We start from the raw sequence: 22254 nt of genomic DNA on the forward strand, positions 1-22254 counted from the left end.
CCAGAGTCTTGGGCATCTGTAAATGGATATAACAACAGTTATCTAACTTTTCTGTTTTATTATTGATCAATGAAATTGACCTGTGCTTTGTTAATTTCACTTGCACAGCTGATTGGAAAAGCTAGCAAGACAGTAGCACCAGAAGCACTGAAGCTAATAAGATGACTGCATCGATTTTCATTTGATTCAGATTTGGAATATTTTCTTCTCTTGAAACAGCAAACTATTATTATTATTTATTTATTTATTAAAATTAACTTTTGCAGAAATTAATGACTTAGGTCTCTCCACATTCATCTGGAAAAGCATATTGTGAGTGGATTTTTACAGTCTGTAAATGCAAAAGGTACTGATTTAAAAAAAAAAAAAAGTGTGGAGAAACCAGCATGTATTTGTGCACATTATAGACTATTTGAATAGGGCAGTGTTTCCCAAACTTGGGATGCTGCTTGTGTAGGTGTAGGGAAAGCCCCTGGCGGGCCGGGCCTGTTTGTTTACCTGCCGCGTCTGAAGGTCCGGCCGATCACGGCTCCCACTGGCCACGGTTTGCTGCTCCAGGCCAATGGGAGCTGCTGGAAGTGGCGGCCAGTACGTCCCTCAGCCCACGCCGCTTCCAGCAGCTCCCAATGGCCTGGAGCAGCAAACCGCGGCCAGTGGGAGCCGTGATTGGCCGGACCTTCGGACGCGGCAGGTAAACAAACCGGCCCGGCCCGCCAGGGGCTTTCCCTACACAAGCGGCATCCCAAGTTTGGGAAACACTGGAATAGGGGAATGTACAAATGAGTAAGGCTGCACTGTTGATAATTTTTACAAGCTATTTTGTAAAAAAAAAAAAAAAAAAAAAAGATCACTGCGACGAAATGAGTTTGCATCCCGTGGTATTAGTTTCAGTTGTGGAAGAGTATTTTAAAAGCTTTACTATTCCCTTTTGTTATGAAATAATAGTTATTAAAATGAAAAATAAAATAAAATCCATTCACCAGTTAAAAATCCTCTCTTAGTTATTGATCTAAAATTGATAGGGGTTGTATTTTTATGTTTGGGTCTCTTTTATAGTTTGTGTTGTTTTTACTTATGAGAATTTAGGATGATTGTGTTTTGATATAATCAAATACTAAAATATTTAATTGTTTAATGAAAGGAGATCACTTACTGCTTTTAATGATTAGCCAGTGGGGAAGAAATCACCCACAAAATGAAATGCAAGGAGAAAATAAAACTTCAGATTTAACATTTTAAAATGATTGATTTTTAAATTTCCTTTGTTGGTTTTATATTCTAGAAGATTATAGGCTTTTGCACAGAGGGTTATTATAAGTAGCTAATATTGTTGAGAATTCATTTTAAAATAGTAACAAACTTATTATCTTGTTTGTTCAGTGTGTCACATAAAAGTGTCACTTTTTTTTTTAAAAACAGGGTAGTCATTAAAACAGCATTAATGTGCCATTGACATCTTCCAGTTACTGCATTGACTTGATTATATGACCTCTTTTGTGCAATTTTCATGCTTTGTTATGTTTGAATGTTTTTGCTGTGCTGATGGTTGTTTTTCATTTCCTGCTGCAATGACCCTGAATAAAAAAGAATAAGAATAAAGTAGACATAAGCAACGTAGTCTTGTTGGCATTTGCAGATCTTTTGTTCTGCATTGAGAAACATAGTGGCTTGGCATTTATGCTAGAGGATTTTCTGTTGCTGATAATTGGTCGTCAGCTGTTAGAAAAATATTTACTATTTCCTTAAAAAAAAAAAAAAAAAAGGCTGTACCAATGACAGAGTGATCTATTTGCGAGCATTCCGAGAGTAATGCTCATTGTTCTGAAGTACTCCTAGGAAACTGGAATGAATTACCAAAATATTTAATCAAGAAAAAAATTGTTTAATCATTAATCTTTATCTGTAGAATTTTGGTAATATAGGCCATTAACTTACATCTCTCTCTCTTTAAAGGGGAAAAAAAAGTTTTCTAGAGATTTGCACTATTTTTCTTGACAAAGGAATATAACCAGTTAAGACCAACTACATTTGATGAGTTGGAGGCATCACCAATTATTGCTAACTGGAGTTTCATAAGTGCCATTACACGCTGATGGGAGGATACATTCATTACATTTCACATCCAACCTTTTTTCAGACCTCTGCTGTCATACAAATTTGGGAGGAAAGTGCAATGATGAGCGAAAGGCCCACTTCTAATTTGATTAAAATCCTTTGAAAACAGTTTTGAGGAATATCATCATCCCTACCTATTCAAATAGAATCAAAGACCATGTTTCCTCCCTTCAACTTGCCAAATTAAAGCAATGAAGATTGTTTTACCATAGTATAATAATTATTTCTACATATGGAGGAAAGGTTTCATCTTTAAACAAGTGTCTAAGTTAAGATTTTGGATGGAACTTTCAAAACTATTTATCTGAGATCTTGGTCTCCATTACAATATGTAGTATCTGATCTCCTTACAGCGGTTAATGTATTTATGGTAACAACACTCCTGTAAGGTACCAAGTACCGCTATATTTATTTGCACATGGGGCAACTAAATGACTTGCCCAAGGTCACAAATGACATATGTGGTGGAATGGGTAATTGAGCCTAGGTCTCCTGTATCTAAAGATAGCACCTGAAATACTGGTCCATCCTTTCTCTCAAAGGAGCTAAAAATATGTAAATGATCAGGTGCCTAACTCCAATAGGCACCTTTAAAAATCCTAGACTTCATTCTTTTTCACTGATAAATGTTGCAGATTTGTCCTCATTTTGATGAAAAGTCACTACTGGTGTAAAAATGTCATGTTAGAAACACTGGTACATTGTACAAGTCTGGTGTATGTGCATCCAAATTAACATTTTTTTCTTCATAAAAGCTATATAAATCATTTTTTGGATGGAAAAGAGCAGCATCTCACTTTGCATATACTGTAGTTTGCTGTTTTTAATGGGATAATATAACTTCTGTACTGCCAACCCTATATAAGTTAATGTCGTTTTACCAATCTTACCTCTGATGCAGGCAATCTCACTGCATCCTCTGTAGATGACAGATATTATATTGAGACAATCTGGCAATGCTGCCTTACTCCCCTTTCCTGTGGAATTTAGTAATTTCCTTGCTTTTATTAATGTTTTTGTATGTAGTGTTGTCATGACACATCTTTAATATTGTAATCTGTAGTCTGCCACATTTTAGACAGTACACTGAAAGAATTAGCGCAATTATTGCTTCAGAACAACTTCTGTAAAGTTTGCATTTATCAGATGTTTATTTGCTGTGTTCAATGAGTTTTACTGATTGCATTCCAGCATTATAAAGCAAATGAGCAATGTATTTCCAGTATGGCTGGAAGAACTGTTGTGATGTAGGGGACTATTGAGCAATCACAGGGAGCCTGTGAAGTTTTGATGATGTGGAATTGAGGTTCTTTCATGTCACAAAACATAGGATTTCTATTTAAGTGAAATCCTTTATTGGAAAAATCTCAATGTCCTCTGTCTCCTCAATATGCTGTGAAACAGTAAAATAGCTAAATGCATTATTTTAAAATTTGCTTTGTCAGCTGAAAGGAGTCTAGAATTTATAACAAAGAATTTTGTGTTGACCCTCCAGGAGAAAGGACTAAAGCACAAACAAAAGAGAGATTACACATTATGTCTAAATCTTGGCATATGCATAAAGATAAATTCACCCTTAGGCAGTTTTTACTGCAAGAACAAAGAGGATGTCCAATGTAAACATAAGCTCCCTGATTTACTCAGTTTCAAGATTCTGCCGATATCATTATACGGAAAGTATGTTAGTGCATTCCAGCTGTTATTTCCAGAAACTGTTTCCCTATGTTCTGTGTTATAAAGCTCTTTACTAAATATTGTACATAGCAAATGACTCCACTGGTTATAATATTTCTGGTTTTGTTTTCATTCTTTCACTGTGTGGTTGGTGTTAGTTATCTCAAGGATGTTTAAAGCTGTTGTTTCCATCACTTAGCCAGGAAGCTGAGGCTTTTGATTTCAAGAGTTCGGAGTAGCTTTCAGCTGCCCTTCCTCTTTTTTCTATGTTTTATTTGAAAGAATTCATTTGAAGAACAACTGCATGCAGTTTAAAGTGTGCTATTCATTAACTGATGAGAACACTATGTATAATAACAGCTTTCCTGATTCTGTACATTACCTTTGCATAGGAACATACCGAACTTGTTTCATGATAAATATCATACGTTTATCGCCGTAAAGATTTTTGCTGATGTTCTGATTCCTTGCAAATAATGTACCCATATATAAGACACATGTCATAGCAAAGATGTTTCATTATCTGTCAATAAATCAGCATGGCATAAGGCATCCTTTATTCATGTGAGTTAGAGTATCCAAATTTCTGATACTGAAGTTTTTTCTTGTTGTTTTTATTGATCTGAGAACTCCTTTCAGAGGATTTTTCTTGTTTGGCTGTATATAGCTTCCCTCCCATCATTCACCAATCTGAACATTCAGGAGGCAAGCAGCGCCCAATAGACAAAATAATTGATACGGTGAAGCCATGATGCTGGGGGACTATGTGATGTGGGGAGGAGGAGCTCTTTCTGCTGTATCAGATAAGGGAATTGTGTATCTGTCTAGTGGAAAATTAGGGAACCTGGATCCACAACTGTGTGGATCTACCAGCTAAACACAAACATGTCCAGTGTGGCTCTGCTTCCTGCCTGGGGAGGATTTGGTCTGTCATCCACTGCCCAAGTCCTATAGAACTCCCCTATCTGGGTGATTTACTGGGGATATTTTATGGGGCCAGGATTTGGCCAGTGGAATATATAGAGATGGATATGCGCTAAGCAGTATTTAATACACATTTAATACAACTCCCGCATCTTGGCAGGGGGTAAATCTAAATCAGTGGTTCTCAACCAGGAGTACATGTATCCCTGGGGGTACGCACAGGTATTCCAGTGGGTACATCAACTAATCTAGATATTTGACTAGTTTTACAACAGGCTACATAAAAACCACTAGCGAAGTCAGTACAAATTAAAATTTCAGACAGACAATGACTGGTTTATACTGTTCTATATTCTGTACACTGGAATGTAAGTACAATATTTATATTCCAATTTATTTTATAATTATATTGTAAAAATCAGACGGTAAGACATTTTTCAGTAAATGTGCTCTGATACGTTTGTATGTTTATGTCCGATTTTGTAAGCAAGTAGTTTTTAAGTGAGGTGGAACTTGGGGTACCCAAGACAAATCAAACTCCTGAAAGGGGTACAGCAGCCTGGAAAGGTTGAGAGCCACTGGACTAGATGACCCTTGCAGCCCCTTCTAGCCCTATGATTCTATGGTACTATGCTCTGATTTTCCTTTTCTTTTTGATTACTTTAGAGATTTGCATTAGACTTACCATAGCAATCAGAGTCTGGTGGCACCTTGTGGATACAGACTAACACGGCTACCCCTTTGATACTTCATAACAATCAGGTTCTTCTTTGAGTGCTTACTCATGACCATTTCATTGTAGGTGTGTGTGCTTGCCACGTACACCGGTGTCAGAAGTTTTTCCCTCAGTGGTATCCGTAGGGTACAGGCTCTGGCGCCCTCTGGAGTGGCGTGCAAATGCACCGGTATACGTGCACCACTGGCTCCCCCATCCCTCAGTTCCTTCTTACCACTAGTGACGGTGCTGGAATGTCTCCTTTCCTTAGCAAGCTTTCCTATCCCAACTGTGCCTAGTAATGAATTTGTTGTATATGGTTGTTAAAAGTTGTATAGTTAATATTTCCCTTAGTGTTATGTTAGAAATAGTTAATTAGTCCCATACGAGATTTAGTCTAGGGACAGGGCATTCCCCGATCCCCAGGCTTCAAGACTTGTGACTGCTGCAAAAAACCTATGCGAGTCAGGGATCCCCATAGAAGCAGTCTGAAGTGTTTAGGGGAAACCCACATAAGCGATAAGTGTTGCATTTGCAAGAGATTCAGGCCGTGGACCAAAAAGGCTCGGATATTCATCTCTCAGCATTCCTTATGGAGTCAGCCCTCGCACTACACTCAGAGCTGATGAGATCAGACTCTGCTCCAAACACCGCGCGGCCTCATGGCAGAGCACGCCGCTGGCACCAACCTGTGACCGGCACCGACCTCTGACCAGCGCCGATCCCCATCCTCAGTAGGATGACCAAATGTCCCAATTTTATAGGGACAGTCCCGATTTTTGGGTCTTTTTCTTATATAGGCTCCTATTACCCTCCATTCCCATCCTGATTTTTCACACTTGCTGTCTGGTCACCCTAATCCCCGGTATTGGCTAAAAAGTAAGGAAAGGTGGGGAGAGGGTGTTCTCCTACATCCCATAAAGGGAGGGAGAGAGCTGGAGGAGAGAAAAGGTCTGCATGGGGCAGCTCTTCCCCTAGGGATGGTTGCCAGGTTCCAGCTCCCTTTTTTGGGCCCACTTCAGGGCCCACCCGCTAGGGCTTGAACAATGCTAGTGAGACATCTATTAGCCAGAGACTGAAAAGTATGTGTCAAACCAATGATTTCCAGGAGCAACACCCTGATGAGAAGCCCTGTTCTGCTCCTTCTCACCCTCAGCTGATGTAAAGGTGGAGGATGTTGGGATTCTTGCCAAGGAGCTGTACCTTTACCTTACCTCAGACTCCATCTTTTGGATTAGCCTCAAGTTAGTAAATGTCTGCTACTTACTGATGGTTAACAGAATTTATCTCAAGTGATAGGGAGGTGGGGTTTTGGTACTTTCGTTCCAGAGCTCAATCTGTACTGGTATCCATTGTGCCTGAATGTCTGTGACCACAGTTCATCACAGAAAGAATGCTGATTCAAGGTTCCCATTGTACCAGATTCTACATTTCACTATGAGCACTACCTTCTAGTAATCATATTAACATTATTCATTCTTTTATCTTACTTTGGTTAATCAAAAGAGTATTTAAAAACAAGCACATGCAAACCCTGAAAAAGAATATTTGGATTAATCTAGTTAAAGTAACACACAATTATTAAAGTAAACCAAGTGCACTCTGTTGTACTTAATGAAATTCCAAGCCTTAATTTCCTCCCTTGTATACACATCTTCTAGACGATGTGTTTTCCATTTACTGGAAAACAGACTTGTTTTTTAAAAATCACAAAAACCAAACAAACAAAAACCCCTTACATCAAAAGAATGTTAAATGTAAATATTTTTAAAAGCAATTTCCTGATTACAAAATTTAATTATGTTAATTAAATTGAATAATATCACTGCCTGAGTATAAGAGCATGTTTTGTTCTGACTAAAAAAGTCTCTTCACTAATAGAGATTACTGCTACTGGAGTGAAAGATGAAACAAAATATCTTTAACATGAGCCTTAACAGTTGTTTGGTTTTTAAATTCAGTCATTTGGTACCTGGGGAATTTATTGTGTAGCACAGTAGTGTGGTGATATATTCCCCACCAACAGCCCCAATGTGATGTAATTTCCTGTGCCTTAAACAAGGCTTTATTTCTTTATTTAATCTTTTAGTTTTTAATTTAATCTTTCAGTAAAGGCCTGAGCCTCTATGTTCCCCTCCCTTACAGAATGAGATTATATAATTCGCTACTTTCTTACATGTAAAATAATTTTTCTTTTGCTCAAATAATAGAGCCCTGGCTCTAAATAGGAGGTCCCAGGCTCCATGCCTGCTAAGACTGGAATCTGTATGTGTATGTGGCCTTGGGTTTGTTATGTTTCTCTCCAAGGGCCACCTCTATGCATTCAGATAAACAGAACTAGCAATGTCATCTGATGATTCCGAATAATCACCGTACTGCACCTGAAAGGGGGAAGGGAGACAGGGGCGGGATGGGGGCGTTGTGGCACTGACACACCCCGTGGGAATGTGAGGGCTGAAGCCTTTAAAAGGTGGAATCCCGGGAACTGGAAGCCCTTTCTCCGTGCAGCAAGCAAGGCAGCACCCATCCTCCTACCCACCCTTGAGGTGCGAATATCGGGCTGGGTTAGGTCCTGCTGTGGGCATTGCAGTAGTTGCTCCTTTGTAGAGGGTCTGGGAAGGAATTTTTCTCTCATCACCATATTGGCTTTGGTGGAGTGGGATTTTTTTTTGCCTTTCCCACAGCAGGTGTTAGGGAGGACCTATTATGGGAGGAGAAAAGTGGTTAGGCTACCTGTTGCAATTTATTTTGCAAGTGTGGGGCAGATGTCCAGTGCAGATACTCCATAGGAAAGGCATTCAGTGACCAGATAAATGCCCTGGTAAGGGACTTGAAAGAGATGCTGGTTAATGGAACAGGGCTGGGGGTTTGGTATGGCAGAGAGCCAACTCCCTCCCTTTCTTATGGCTCATCTTAACCCTGCTATGACGGGGAGAGAGGTGGATGGTAAGGTCCAAGCTATGGGCTGACTGGGGGACCTGGATGGAAAATGAAAGGGGGCTGGTGGAAACCCTGGGTAGTTATTTGAATGAACATGGATTTGTCTGCACTGTACACTTATCCACCAGGTAGTCCAAGACATCCAATATTAAAGTTGCAGCCTGATTAAATCCATATCAAGTGTCTCCTGTCCTTCTTTCGGTATAGCCAGGCAATGCTACCTTGCCATTCTGGAATATGAGATCTGTAGAAGTATTTCTGCTGACAGTAGATTTTGAATTTCAGGGCAGAGGGCGAGTGGTTGTATGGCATGGTCTCAGGTCTGGAATTCACTCTCCCTTTGTGATAGAATCAGTCTGTTGATCTGGAGGCAAGGTACATCTCTTTACATAGCTTTTAACTCCAGGTGGTTAGTTCTTATGGTTTTGTTTAGATACATTGGTCTGCTAATCCAGTGGCTCTCAACCTTTCCAGACTACTGTACCCTTTTCAGGAGTCTGATTTGTCTTGCATACCCCCACATTTCACCTCATTTACAAGCTACTTCCTTACAAAATCAGACATAAAAATACAAAAATGTCACAGCCCGCTATTACTGAAAAATTGTGTACCTTCTCTTTCTTTTTTACCATATAATTATAAAATAAATAAATTGGAATATAAATATTGTACTTACATTTTAATGTATAGTGTATAGAGCAGTATAAACAAGTCATTGTCTATCTGAAATGTTAGTTGGTACTGACTTCGCTAGTGGTTTTTATGCAGCCTGTTGTAAAACTAGGCAAATATCTAGCTGACTTAATGTACCCCCTGGAAGACCTCTGTGTACCCCCAGGAGTATGCACACCCCTGGTTGAAAACCACTGTGCTAATCATTAGGCATGGAAACTGCTGATTATTAGAGTCAACATATTGCAACAGTAAGGGCTAGTCTACACTTACCGTCCGGGTCGACACGGTGAGTTCGACTTCTCGGAGTTTGAACTATCGCGTCTGATCTAGACGCGATAGTTTGAACTCCGGAAGCGCCGCGGTCGACTCCGGTACTCCACCATGGCAAACGGCGGTGGTGGAGTCGACAGGGGAGCCGCGGAGTTCGACCCCACCGCGTCTGGACGGGTGAGTAGTTCGAATTAGGGTACTTCGAATTCAGCTACGCTATTCCCGTAGCTGAATTTGCGTACCCTAATTCGAACCCCCTTTTTAGTGTAGACCAGGCCTAACTGATGCTGTATATAAATTGTAAATGCTCTTGGAGGCTTCACAGTTGGCACACATTTTATTCTTAAGGTGATAAATATCAGGAGGAAGTCTTCCTTTCCCTTGAAGCGTGCTAATAATTTTTAAGGATTGTAACTTGCTCCATCATGGTAGGGTTCCCTCTTAACTTGTAGTTGCATAATTTTACATAGTTAATGACAGCTTGAGTATTGGGATACATTGTACATTCTAGAACTTCAAGAACTGGCCAGCAACCATTGGGGTATTAGATCACATTTGTTGGTAATATCTACACAATGCTCTCTAATATACGCTTAGAGGTTTGCATTTAATTTGGCCAGGAAAAATATTATTAAAAGGTTTTATATTTTAAAATTGTATTTCCACAGTGTTGCCCTTAGAAAAGACTCAAACCTAACCAGTGACTGATGAGCTTGCTTTTTCCAAGAAGCGAAATTTACAAGAACATGTTTTCCTGTCGTCAGTGTCAAAACTAACTAGAGCGCAGCTTTTCTATTTTGCTGTCCAACACACACTGCTGGTTTTTTTTTTTTTTTAAAACGATGTTAATATTTTAAAATATCATAAAAAAATGAAAATGGAAGTAGAATTTCAGTTACTGATTAAAAAATACAAGATGCATATTTACTTTTTTTCCACCTGAACTGATGGGTTTTCTTTTATTTAGGAACTTTTATCACTCAGATATAGATTTATACAAAATACGTGCACATATTGGAGCATAGGATGCACACTAAGCAATCTCCTATGTGACTCTCTGAACACTGTATTTATACTCATGTTATACTGTAGGGGCTTGATCCTGCAGACTTCCGAGTGCCTTCAACTTCTACAGAAGTCAGTGAGATTTAAGGCTGCTCAGTATCTTTAATGGTCAGGCTCTAGAAGAGGAGGGAGGGGGACAGAAGAAAACAAAACAGATTGCTGGCTGAGAGGTTTTAGTTCAGGGGCAACAGGGAAAGATCGAGGGTGGGCTTCATATAGGAGGCTTTGAAGGGTTTGTTGCAGTAACTCTTTTTCTAATACATGGGAATGGGGGATGGACTGTAGTTCAGAAAAAGAAGATATTTTGTATCCTTTTGGGGTACTATTCTTTGTATCTGACTTCGTAGTGGAAGACTCTAATGCTTATTTTTCAGAAAAATATAATTATTGCAAAATTAATATATATACCTGACCAACCAAAATGTCATTAAATGCATGTATAAAAGACAACTTCTGTAACATACAACATTACAGACTTTAGATGTTGAACTCTTTTCATTATTTAATTTATAATGAAGGATAGAAAATTGGAACTGGTTGCTGAGCTTGCCAAATTCCACTAGAAAAATTGCATGTTTGACAGTTGGCTTTGGCTGATGATTTAAAAGTCCACAGCCTTCAGTGTGAGTGTTTGTTTTATATGTGTGTGTGTGTATGTATTTTGCAATAGTTGAAGATTAGTGATCAATGGCTCCATGTCTAGTTGGCAGCCGGTATCAAGCGGAGTGCCCCAAGGGACGGTCCTGGGGCCGGTTTTGTTCAATATTTTTATTAATGATCTGGAGGATGGCGGGACTGCACCCTCGGCAAGTTTGCAGATGACACTAAAATGGGAGGAGTGGTAGATACACTGGAGGGTTGGGATAGGATACAGAGGGATCTAGACAAATTAGAGGATTGGGCCAAAAGAAATCTGATGAGGTTCAACAAGGACATGTGCACAGTCCTGCTCTTAGGATGGAAGAATCCCATGCACCGCTACAGACTAGGGATCAAATGGCTAGGAAGCAGTTCTGCAGAGAAGGACCTAGGGGTTACAGTGGACGAGAAGCTGGATATGAGTCGACAGTGTGCCCTTGTTGCCAAGAAGGCTAATGGCATTTTGGGCTGTATAAGTAGGGGCATTGCCAGCAGATTGAGGGAGGTGATCATTCCCCTCTATTTGGCATTGGTGAGGCCTCATCTGGAGTACTGTGTCCAGTTTTGGGCCCCTCACTACAAGAAGGATGTGGAAAAATTGGAAAGAGTCCAGCAGAGGGCAACAAAAATGATTAGGGGGCTGGAGAACATGACTTATGAGGAGAGACTGAGGGAACTGGGATCACCACCTTCCTAGGAAATCCATTCCGGTGCTTCACCATCCTCTTAGTGAAATAGTGTTTCCTAATATCCAACCTAGACCTCCCCCACTGAAACTTGAGACCATTTCTTCTTGTTCTGTCACCTGCCACCACTGAGAACAGCCTAGCTCCATCCTCTTTGGAACCCCTCTTCAGCTAGTTGAAAGCAGCTATCAAATCCCCCCTCACTCTTCTCTTCTGCAGACTAAATAACCCCACTTCCCTCAGCGTCTCTTCGTAAGTCATGTGCCCCAGGCCCCTAATCATTTTCATTGCCATCTGCTGGACTCTCTCTAATTTGTCCACATTCTTTCTTTAGTGGGGCGCCCAAAACTAGATGCAGTACTCCAGATGTGGCCTCACCAGTGCTGAACAGAGGGGAATAATCACTTCCCTTGATCTGCTGGCAACGCTCCTACTAATGCAGCCCAATATGCCGTTTGCCTTCTTGGCAGCAAGGGCACACTGCTGACTCATATCCAGTTTCTCATCCACTGTAATCCCCAGGTCCTTTTCTGCAGAACTGTATGGTCATAATTTTTAATGAAACATAATTCCGTGAAGATGCCAGAAGAATCTGACTTTAAAGAAATGTTAGGCACAGTAAGATGCACTGTAATTTGTTTGTCATGGCACTTTCTGAAAACTACTGAACAGAATGAAATAAGTTGCCATGCCTTTCTGCTTGACTTGTTATTCAGTCTTGCAGAAATTAATATGCAGATAGAAACTATAGCAGTAGCTAGGGTAAACAATCTTAACACATCAAATAATGTGTATTTATGGTGGTCAAGATTACCTATCCATAGTTATCACAATGGTATTTGAGTTACTACATTAAGGGCTTGCTCCTGCATTGTGCTGAGCGCTCTGATACTGATTCAGAGGGTTAAATGCTTACCTAACATGTTTAAATTAACCACATACTTGTTTGCTGGATGAGGGTTGAATGCTGATTCCTAATTTCCCATTCTAAATATAGATCATGATCATTGTGCTTGTTTTGGGTAAATGTTGACTTTGGTCACCGGTCCTTCTTTTAAAGGGATAAAGTGACCCAGAAGCCCAGGAGCCTAAATCCCATTGACTAACAGTGGGACTTAGGCACTTTTTAAATTTTACTCAAAATTAAAAGCATTGAAAGTACGGTGTTATTTTTACCTAAATTACAAAGAAATAATATATTTTGCAAAAAAATAAAATAAAAATGGAATTATTGTATGTGTAACACAGTGGTGAGTGTGTTTTACAAGTCCCTTTCTGTGCCAGTCCACAGAGGATATGGATCTGTTAAAGCTATAGCTAAGGAATCTTGGCTGTTTAGCACAAGCTGTTTAGCACTTGGCCGTTTACCTTTGGAGGTCCCTGGTTAAATCCTCAGAGTGTCTGATGTTAGTGGGAATTTGTTCTGGGATTCAAACTGTTGTGGGTCTCAGGATGAGCTTCCTTTTGTCAAAGGAAGTATGATCCAGTGGTCAGTCAGTGTGTGTTTTATGTCTGCCTGATCAACAAAAGATGTGAGTGCTTCAGCTCTCATCAGAGATCTTTAGCTCAACCTGTAGCAGCTTGTGCCTTTAGCTCTAGAGATCCCTAGTTCAATTTCTGGTGAAGATGGCAGCTGTTATAGACACATGCAGTTTAACTAGACGTGTCTGTGTGGAATGTCTTGAGATAAAGATAACATTTTATGTTATGTTCCTGGCATATAAACAGATACAAACAGATAAATTAGATAAAAACATAAAATACTCTTGCTGGAAGTTTGCAATGTGATGCTACTTTATTTCTTGGAAACCAGAAACGTAACACACAGCAACCCAAAACAGAGACAAACTAGGCTGCTCCCTAAAACAGGGAGGCACTACTCATCCTACCTTATTATGGGCTGTCTAGCTGCAGACTGACTCTGCTTAGCTGAGTAGAAACTGAGTAAGCATTTAAGGATTTGGTTCATGAAAAATAAGGGTTTAAGCTAGGGTGGGCAAACTTTTTGTCCCGAGGGCCACATCTGGGAATAGAAATTGTATGGCGGGCTTTGAATGCTCACAAAATTGGGGTTGGGGTGTGGGAGGGGTGAGGGCTCTGTTTGGGGTGCGGGATCCGGGATGGGTCCAGAAATGAGAAGTTCAGGATGCGGGAGGGGGCTCCGGGCTGGGGTGGTGGATGAGGTGCCGGGGTGCAGTGAGGACTCCAGCTGGGGATGAGGGCTCTGTGATGGGGCTGGGGTTGAGGGATTTGGGGTGCAGGAGGGTGCTCCGGGGTGGGATCGAGGGGTTCGGCGGGTGGGAGGGGGATCAGGGCTGGGGCAAGGGTTTGGGGCATGGGAGGATGAGGTGATGCAGGCTTTGGGCAGCGCTTACCTCAAGCAGCTCCCAGAAGCAGCGGCATGTCCCTTCTCCAGCTCCTATGCGGAGATGCGGCCAGGCAGCTCTGCGCACTGTCCTGTCCGCAGGCACCGCCCCTGCAGCTCCCATTGGCTGTGGTTCCCGGCCAATGAGAGATGTGGGGGTGGTGCTTGGGGCAGGGGCAGCATGCAGAGCAGAGCCCCCTGGCTGCTCTTAAGCATAGGAGCCAGAGGAGGGCCATGCTGCTGCTTCCGGGAGCTGTGCGGAGCAGCTTCTGACCCTCCTCCCCAGCTGAGTGCCCCAGTGCTGGCAAGCCCCATTCCCCAATCCCCAGTGGGAACTTGAGGACCAGATTAAAACAGCTGGTGGGCTGGATTTGGTCCACGCGCCGTAGTTTGCCCACCCCTGGCTTAAGCATACCCTTTGCAAAAGACTTTGGGCTAAGCTATGCCTTCAATTATGTACAATCTCAGTCAATGCAATAGGATGGGTGTAGCAGATGGCTGAATGTGGCTTTTCTGTTCTGTGATTTTTCCCGATTAGTTTAAGACCTAGCTCGGGGATTTGGTATGTAAAATAATTAAAATGTTATATGTATTTTTCAACTGAGGTGATTGTTTTGATTCAAGTAGTGAGATGATTGTGATGTATGTATTTATATGATATCTTTTAATAGGTGGATTGAAGCTATTAATTGTAAGAACAGTAAAACAGTAGTGTGACCTACACCACCACAAATTCCATCTCCTTCTTAGTCTTTCCCTTTGTGTTTGCATGCTGAAGCTTGATGGCAACACAGCTTACTGGGAGCAGACTCTTCTGTCCATGCTCTTGTGTGAGACTGAATGGCAAAGTGTAGGCTCCAGAAACGCTTTACCGTCAGCATGGTTCTTTTCTCTTTGATATTCTCTTTATATTACCCATACTGCAATAATTTGAATAAAACATCATTTATTAAAAACAGAGAAAATGGGATTAAAACAAAAACAGCTTGTTTAATGTAGTTAGATTTACACTTTTCATAAGCTACACTAGATAAGTCATTTTCATCTTTGCTGTTGGGGGAAAAATAAGATGTGAATAGCTTATGTCTCTTGAAAGCAATCCCCTTGCTGGCCAGACTGGCAGCCTCTCTGGCTGTCCTTATACCCACTCTTCTTTTGTCTTCCTTATTGTCCTTCCTTATTATCTGCCCTCCCCCATTCTTTCCTCATTTTTCCCAAACAGTTTCTGAAGAAAAAGATAAATCTGAACTTCAAGCTGGAATGTTTAAATTCCAGTTCAAGGAGACTACCTATACTAGCTCAATCACACACAATTGGAGCTGGAATTTACATCTTCCAGCTCGAAGTGTAGACATACCCAAAGAAAGACAGTAGAGTTTTCACCCTCTAGGAGATGGCCCTCTGAGGAAGCGAAGACCCTTCATGATTAATGGCTACTATTCAAAGGCTTAATAACCTAGCTTGGATACCGCCCTTCACAGACCACATTGTCTGACTGTATTCATTTTTGTTCAGCCCTCGTTTTAAATGAGTTTCACCCACCCTCCCCCTGTTTGATCTTGAGCTATGAATTATGCACAAAGGCGAGGACCCTTTGCCAAAATGGTGACCCACAGTAATGTTCTTCATACTGATGTGTGTTTGTTTTTTTACCCCACAGAGATCTACGGTTTAATAGAATTAAAGAAATTCAGCCTGGAGCATTTAGACGGCTTAAAAACCTGAACACACTGTAAGTTATTTCCCCTTGCGCCCCGAAGACACTTTTTCCCACCTTCAGTCAAATGATTTTTCTTAGATTATGTGCCAAATCCTGCTAATCGTACTTAAAAAGTCAATGGGACTATTCACCTGAGTGTGGCTAGCAAGATTTGGCCGAATTGTGAATGAATATACATGTCTTTGTTATTTGTTTTGTTTGTTTTCAAATATGTTGGACATTTTGTTAGAACTTTAGAGGCCTTAGAAAACACATTGACAGCCCCAATATTTTATTAAAGTTTATTACGCTTATTATGAGCATTTAAGCACATGATTTTGTAAGGAAATAGTTAAGCACATTTGGATTTAAAACAGAGAAGGCACAGATTCATCACTGTGTATTTCTGGTAGCAATTGCTGATGTGCCATTAGTTTATTTTTGTTTAATCTAGTTTTTGATGCTTGGCTTGTATAAATTTTCAGTCAGACACCCTGGCATTCTGGGTTCTTTTTAGTTGAAAATTGTTTTAACAATTTATGAATTAAGAAACATACTGTTTTCATTTCTTTTTTAGGCTTCTAAACAACAATCAGATTAAAAGAATACCTAGTGGGGCATTTGAAGACCTTGAAAATCTAAAATATCTGTAAGTTAATGTGACTTTTTTATATCAAAAGTGAATTAAACATGATTTCAGAAATGGTGAAAAACCAAACATAATTTAATGTTATTCACATTCTCAGGTGTCACACTCTTTTGAAAATCTTAAATGTGATTTCTACTACTGTGGGTGGAGTATAAATAGATAGTTTGGCATTTGCTAAAGTAATACTGAGCTTTTCACAGCGATACTGCTGGTTTGAATCCAGGCACAGTTGATACTAGCTGAAAATACTTGCTAGTTACATTAGAAATCTGTGTCGGGATTTGCAAAACATATGTTAAGGATTGGATTTTTAAAGGAGTTCAGAGTCCAAATCCATAGGATCCTTTGAAAATCTACGGTACTATTTCCTATACTTCACATACACCTCTTCCAGATTTGTGCAATTTCCCAAAAGATGTTTTCTATTTTGCATTCTAGTTGTTTTTGTTCCTACATTGTGTTTTATACCAAATAAACAATTTAACAGGGTAATTTAAAATTTTATGTATGGATATGCTTTCACTGCTGCTGATCAAAGCTTTATAGCAATTTTAACAGTTGTGCCATGCAAGTTTAACATTTTTTAGTTATTTAGGTTATGTATGCACCATTTTCTTCTAATTTAAGGAAAATAGCAAAGGACAGTCAATAAAATATTGGCCCATTCGTGTAATCAGAACCTGCAACTAAAAACTGGAATGGATACTGAGCTTTCTCCCATGAATACTCCCTCTGGAATTGGTCCTTCCAATACTGATTTGTGTAATATGAGAAGCTTAACTTTTGCAGCCTTTAAGATATTGAATATAATCTACCTATCCATATACACTGTATAGAAATAATGGTCTTCACTCTTAAACACTCTGACATTGTACCCTTTTCAAAATTACTTGGTGAATTAAAAAAAAAATCCTGAAATAATTCAAATTTGTATAATTATAACAGAGGTCGGCAGCCTTTCAGAAGAGGTGTACCTAGTCTTGATTTATTCACTTTAATTTGCGGTTTCACGTGCCGGTAATACATTTTAATGTTTTTTAGAAGGTCTCTTGTTATAAGTCTATATATTATATAATTAAACTATTGTTGTATTGTAAAATAAACAAGGTTTTCAAAATGTTTAAGAAGCTTCATTTAAAATTAAATTAAAATGTTGATCTTACGCCGCTGGCCTGCTCAGCCTGCTGCTGGTCTGGGGTTCTGTTCACCTAGGCCGGCAGCGGGCTGAGCAGGGTCTGCAGCCGGGACCCCGGCTGGCAAGGGTCTGGCAACCAGAACCCCAGACCAGCAGCGGGCTGTGCAGGGCTGGCGGCCGGGACCCCAGCCCACTGCCACTCAGGGTTTCCATCCGCCGGCTCCTGCCAGCCGGGATCCCGGCTGCCGGACCTGCTCAGCCCACTGCCGGTCTGGGGTCCTGGCCCTGCCCACATACAGTGGGTACCTACCTTCTCTTTGGTTCTGGCCCATTCTCTTCCTCTCTCTGCACTGAGCTGAGGGTGACAGTACACTGAGCACAGGGCTCGGGGTGAAGGGTCTGGACAGGAGCTAGAATGAGGGATGGGGCTCAGGGTTGGGGCAGGAGGTTTGGGTGTGGGGCACTTACCTGGGCAGCTCCCATTTGGTGCGAGGGGTGCAGGTGGGAATGTGGTGGTGGTGGTGCAGGAGCTCCCGTTTGGTGCTCAGGGTGGGGGTGGGGATGTGGAGGGTGCAAGAGTCAGGATGTGGGGGGTGTATGGGGTGAGGGGGTGCAAGAGTCAGGGCAGAGGACTGGGGGCATGTGAGGGGGGGTGCAGGTGTCAGGGAAGGGGGGGCTGGGTATGTGTGGGGTTGCCAGAGTCAGGGCTGGTGTCGTGGGGGTGGTGGTGAAGGAGTCAAGCAGAGGGCTGGGTGTATATGAGGGTGGTACAGGGCTCAGGGCAGAGGGCTGGGTGTGTGTAAGAGGGGTCAGGGCAGAGGGCTGGGGTGTGTGTGTGTGTGGTGGGGTCAGGGCTCAGGGCAGCGGGGGCTGGGTATGTGTGAGGGTGCCAGAGTCAGGGCTGGGGTCATGGGGGGGATGAAGGAGTCAAGGAGAGGGCTGGGTTTATATGAGGGGGGTACAGGGCTCAGGGTAGGGGTCTGGGGGGGGTGCGGGGCTGCAGGGCTCAGGGCAGAGGGCTGGGTGTGTGTGTTGGGGGTCAGGGCTCAGGGTAGAGGGCTGGGTGTGTGTGAAGGGGAGTCAGGGCAGAGGGCTTGTTTGTTTTTAATTCCCCCCAGCACTGGCTGATGCAGGCCCGGAAGAAGTTGTGCCCGTAGTAAATAGACACCGGCTCTTGGAAATATTCCAGGCAGATGGAACAAGAAGCTTCATCCCGGAGACTTTCTGCAGGGCTGTCTGCAGGCAATGGATCCTGGCGGGAAAGGGGTGTGTGTGTGTGGGGGGGGGTCAGGTCAGGGGGCTGATGGGGATATGCCCTTATTCCACCACCCCCTTCCCCAAGGCCCTGCCCCCGCTTCTTCTCTGCCTCTGCTGGGAGCAGCGAGCACGCTGACTCTGCTCCTTCCCGACCCCCTCCCTCGCAAGGGCCATCAGCTGATCCGCGAGGTGGAGGAGGGTCAGAAACCCAGCACACTACGGGAAGAGGCAGGGGAACCGGCAGGACCAAGCTTCTGCCCCTTGCCCCCTGCCCCCACGGGGGGGTGAGCGGAGAAGAGTGGGCCAGGCCGGGCTGGGCAGGATTTTTAATGGCACACTGCTGCTTGCCGGGACTCCGGAAGGAGCAGCGTGCCATTAAAAATCGGCTTGCGTGCCGTCTTTGGCACACGTGCCATAGGTTGCCGACCCCTGAATTATAATATACAAATTCAAATTTTGTGGTATATTAGATGCAGCTATGAAATAGCTATATATTGTCCCCACATATTCTACTTAGATATATCTGTGCACATATGCCATCTGTGTGTTAAAACTGATTTCATTCCATGTTGTTTGTTTAAGTAAATCAATAAAAAACATTGTTTACTAATTATAAAACTGGAAGAAGAAGAGGACCACCCAGTGCGGCGACATGATGAAGTCAGTTGCAGCACTATCTGTTATACAAATATACTTTTTAACTTTACTTATTTTCTGGTGTTTGTTCCTATCATAAAGGTGTACAGTAATTGAGATAATGTTGAACACAACAATTTCAATGAAAGGTTGAAAACAAACACTTTTAAATTATTCTCACCTGAGCTTCCCCAATATATCTGTCTTCCATTGTTATTCAGATCCTATGGATCTGGAGACTATAATATCCAGACCAAGGTTCTTTCCTTTTCCTCTTCCTGTCTGAAAGCTAGGGATGTGACATGGCAGTTGAATAAGATGAAACTTGGCAGTGGACTCCTGATCAATAACAGGACTTTGTCAGCAGAATTCTTTTTTTAAATCCTCTCGCCATTGTTTAATGTAGCTTTTAATAAGCCTCTTTTTACTTTGTTTTTAGTTGACTACTGAATGCAGTATAAACAGACACTGCTATAGTGCAGCCAGAAGATTTGTCAGCAGTACTGATGCTAATCTGGTGTTAATGTGTCAGAATGGAGTAGTTTGCTTACATGGTAAAAGTGTAGTGAGAGTGGCCTGCAAGTTTCAGTTAACTAAGCTGTCACACCAGGAGTGGCTCATGACCATGAGTGCCTACCTCAGAGCAGGTTGTCAAAAACAGGCCAGACACCCCAAACTGGTGGCTGTTCTATAATTAGATTTCACCAAGCCAGTAACAAATGTGAACTCCTGCATCCCTGTAACAGTCTTACCATGGAGTCACAGACAGTCCCCTTAGACCAGTGATTCTCAAACTGGGGTTTCCGCTTGTGTAGGGAAAGCCCCTGGCGGGCCCGGCCCGTTTGTTTACCTGCCCTGTCTGCAGGTCCAGCTGATCGCGGCTCCCACTGGCGGCAGTTCACTGCTCCAGGCCCATGGGAGCTGCTGAAAGCGGCGCAGGCCGAGGGACTTACTGGCCGCCGCTTCCAGGGTGGACCCAGAGGAACTCAGCCTCAATTTAGAGTCTCTGGCCCTGTCAGAGTTCAAACAGCCAAGAAGATAGAACATTTTCCTGTAACTTGGTTTTATATCCTTCGTTCAGCTTCCAAGCTCACAGGATGAAGTTCCTGCCCATAGTATTTCCCAAATGTGATAGGGCCATTAACCAATCCTTTGTATTGTGGTGTTCCTTGATGCTTGATCTTGTTTTGATAGTCCTTCTGCATAGGTAGGTGTGTGTGTGTGTGTGTGTGTGTGTGTGCGCGCGCGCAATTCCCAAACCTCGGTTCACAAGTTCATTTTCAAAATTATAAAGCAAACTTACATATTTTCTTATAGTGTGGAATACAGACATAACAAGTGAGATTAATGTGTGCAGCAATTTACAAGCATTTCCTAGCATCTAAACACTAAATACATTCTTATAAGACTAAAACCTGTTTTGAGCTAAACTAACATGGTGAACTGGTCTGGTCCCCAGCTATGAGTTTGTCAGTTCTTATGCTTGCAGCTTGGGCAAGAGCAGGGAAGCAAAGCTTGCCCCTTAACTCAGAAGGGATCAACTAAAATCGAGATTCTTTTATTAAGAACCATATATTTTTTCATGGGAAACATTACCAAATAATCCAAATTATTCTCAAATCTTTAGGTATTATTCACTTTGTAGGGCCCTCATCCTGCTAACACTTACAAACATAAATAACTTTATGCACTTGAGTAGTCCCATTAAATTCAATGACATTATTTGTGGAGTTACTTATTGTGACTCTCCTCAGGGCAGCCCAGAACCGTAAATCACTATTACCCTCTGCTTCTGTGAGTTTTGTTGAAGATTAGACTGTATGTCAGTTTCCTGCCATACAATCTGTCTGCTCACCAGCAAACTCCTCAAAACTCTGCCAGTTTGAATGTTGCCTTGCAGGCAACTATCAGTTCCCGAGTTCCCCAGCAACATCTCTCTCTAATGTCCAGTCCCTCTCACTGGGTCCTTACAGAAATTAAGTTTGCTGCCTCCAAGAGCCAGAGCACACACCAGCCTGAGCATTTTGAGCGCAGATCAAGAAAACAGTGCTTAACATATTTACTGACAACACCGCTGTAACGTATTCTGTGAAGAAGTTAGGGAGGAGCCCGCTCCAGCTAGCTTTGCCAGGAGGCAATAAAGTTCTGGCAGTTCTGCATCAAGGAGAGCATCATTCCCTCAGACGCTCATTTATGAGGAGCCCAGAATTACTTGGCTGATCATGTCACCAGGAATTTCTCCCAGAATCATGAGTGGTGTCTGAAAAGCAGTGTGCTGTGGTTCATCTTCAGGGAATCGGACATTCCTGCTATTGACCCGTTCGCAACAAAGGACAACAAGAAGTGCCATCAATTTTGTTTGCGAGCAGGTCTCAGTCATGGCTCCTTAATCAATGCATATCATACTCATTCCTCTGGTCTTCCTCAAGCTGATGCTGGATCATGCCAGACTGGCCAAGACAATGTTGCGCCAGCTTGGCCAAGACAATGTTGGCTCTTCAACCTCCTCTGTGTTTTGGTTTGTCTTCCCATTCCTTTTCCTTTTTACCCTGACATACTGACTCAATGTCAAGGTCAGATTTCACATCCAGTGCTGATCAGTCTGTATCTCACAGCATAGATGCTGTGTGGTTAGTTAAGGAAGAGGAGTGCTGTTCCAAAACTGATTGACAGGTAATAGCAGAAAGCCCTTTACTAGGGCTACTTATTTGGCTAAGTGGAAATGTTTTTCAATTTGGTCCCTCGCTTGGGGAATTCAACTGATGCATGTCTGCATTCAGAACATTTTGGAGCATCTGTTACCCCTTCAG

General features: G+C 42.1%; 1 protein-coding gene across 1 annotated transcript in view; it reads left to right on the forward strand.

Annotated features, from left to right (window-relative positions):
- PXDN (peroxidasin) overlaps window positions 1-22254 on the forward strand; it is a 139255-nt gene that overhangs the window by 21322 nt on the left and 95679 nt on the right. Inside the window, exons 2-3 of the mRNA XM_045011683.1 lie at window positions 15729-15800; window positions 16345-16416. Coding sequence (XP_044867618.1) covers window positions 15729-15800; window positions 16345-16416 — 144 coding nt within the window. The remainder of the gene's footprint in view (window positions 1-15728; window positions 15801-16344; window positions 16417-22254) is intronic.

This window comes from Mauremys mutica, chromosome 3 (genome assembly GCF_020497125.1).
Source record: "Mauremys mutica isolate MM-2020 ecotype Southern chromosome 3, ASM2049712v1, whole genome shotgun sequence".
NCBI lineage: Eukaryota > Metazoa > Chordata > Testudines > Geoemydidae > Mauremys > Mauremys mutica.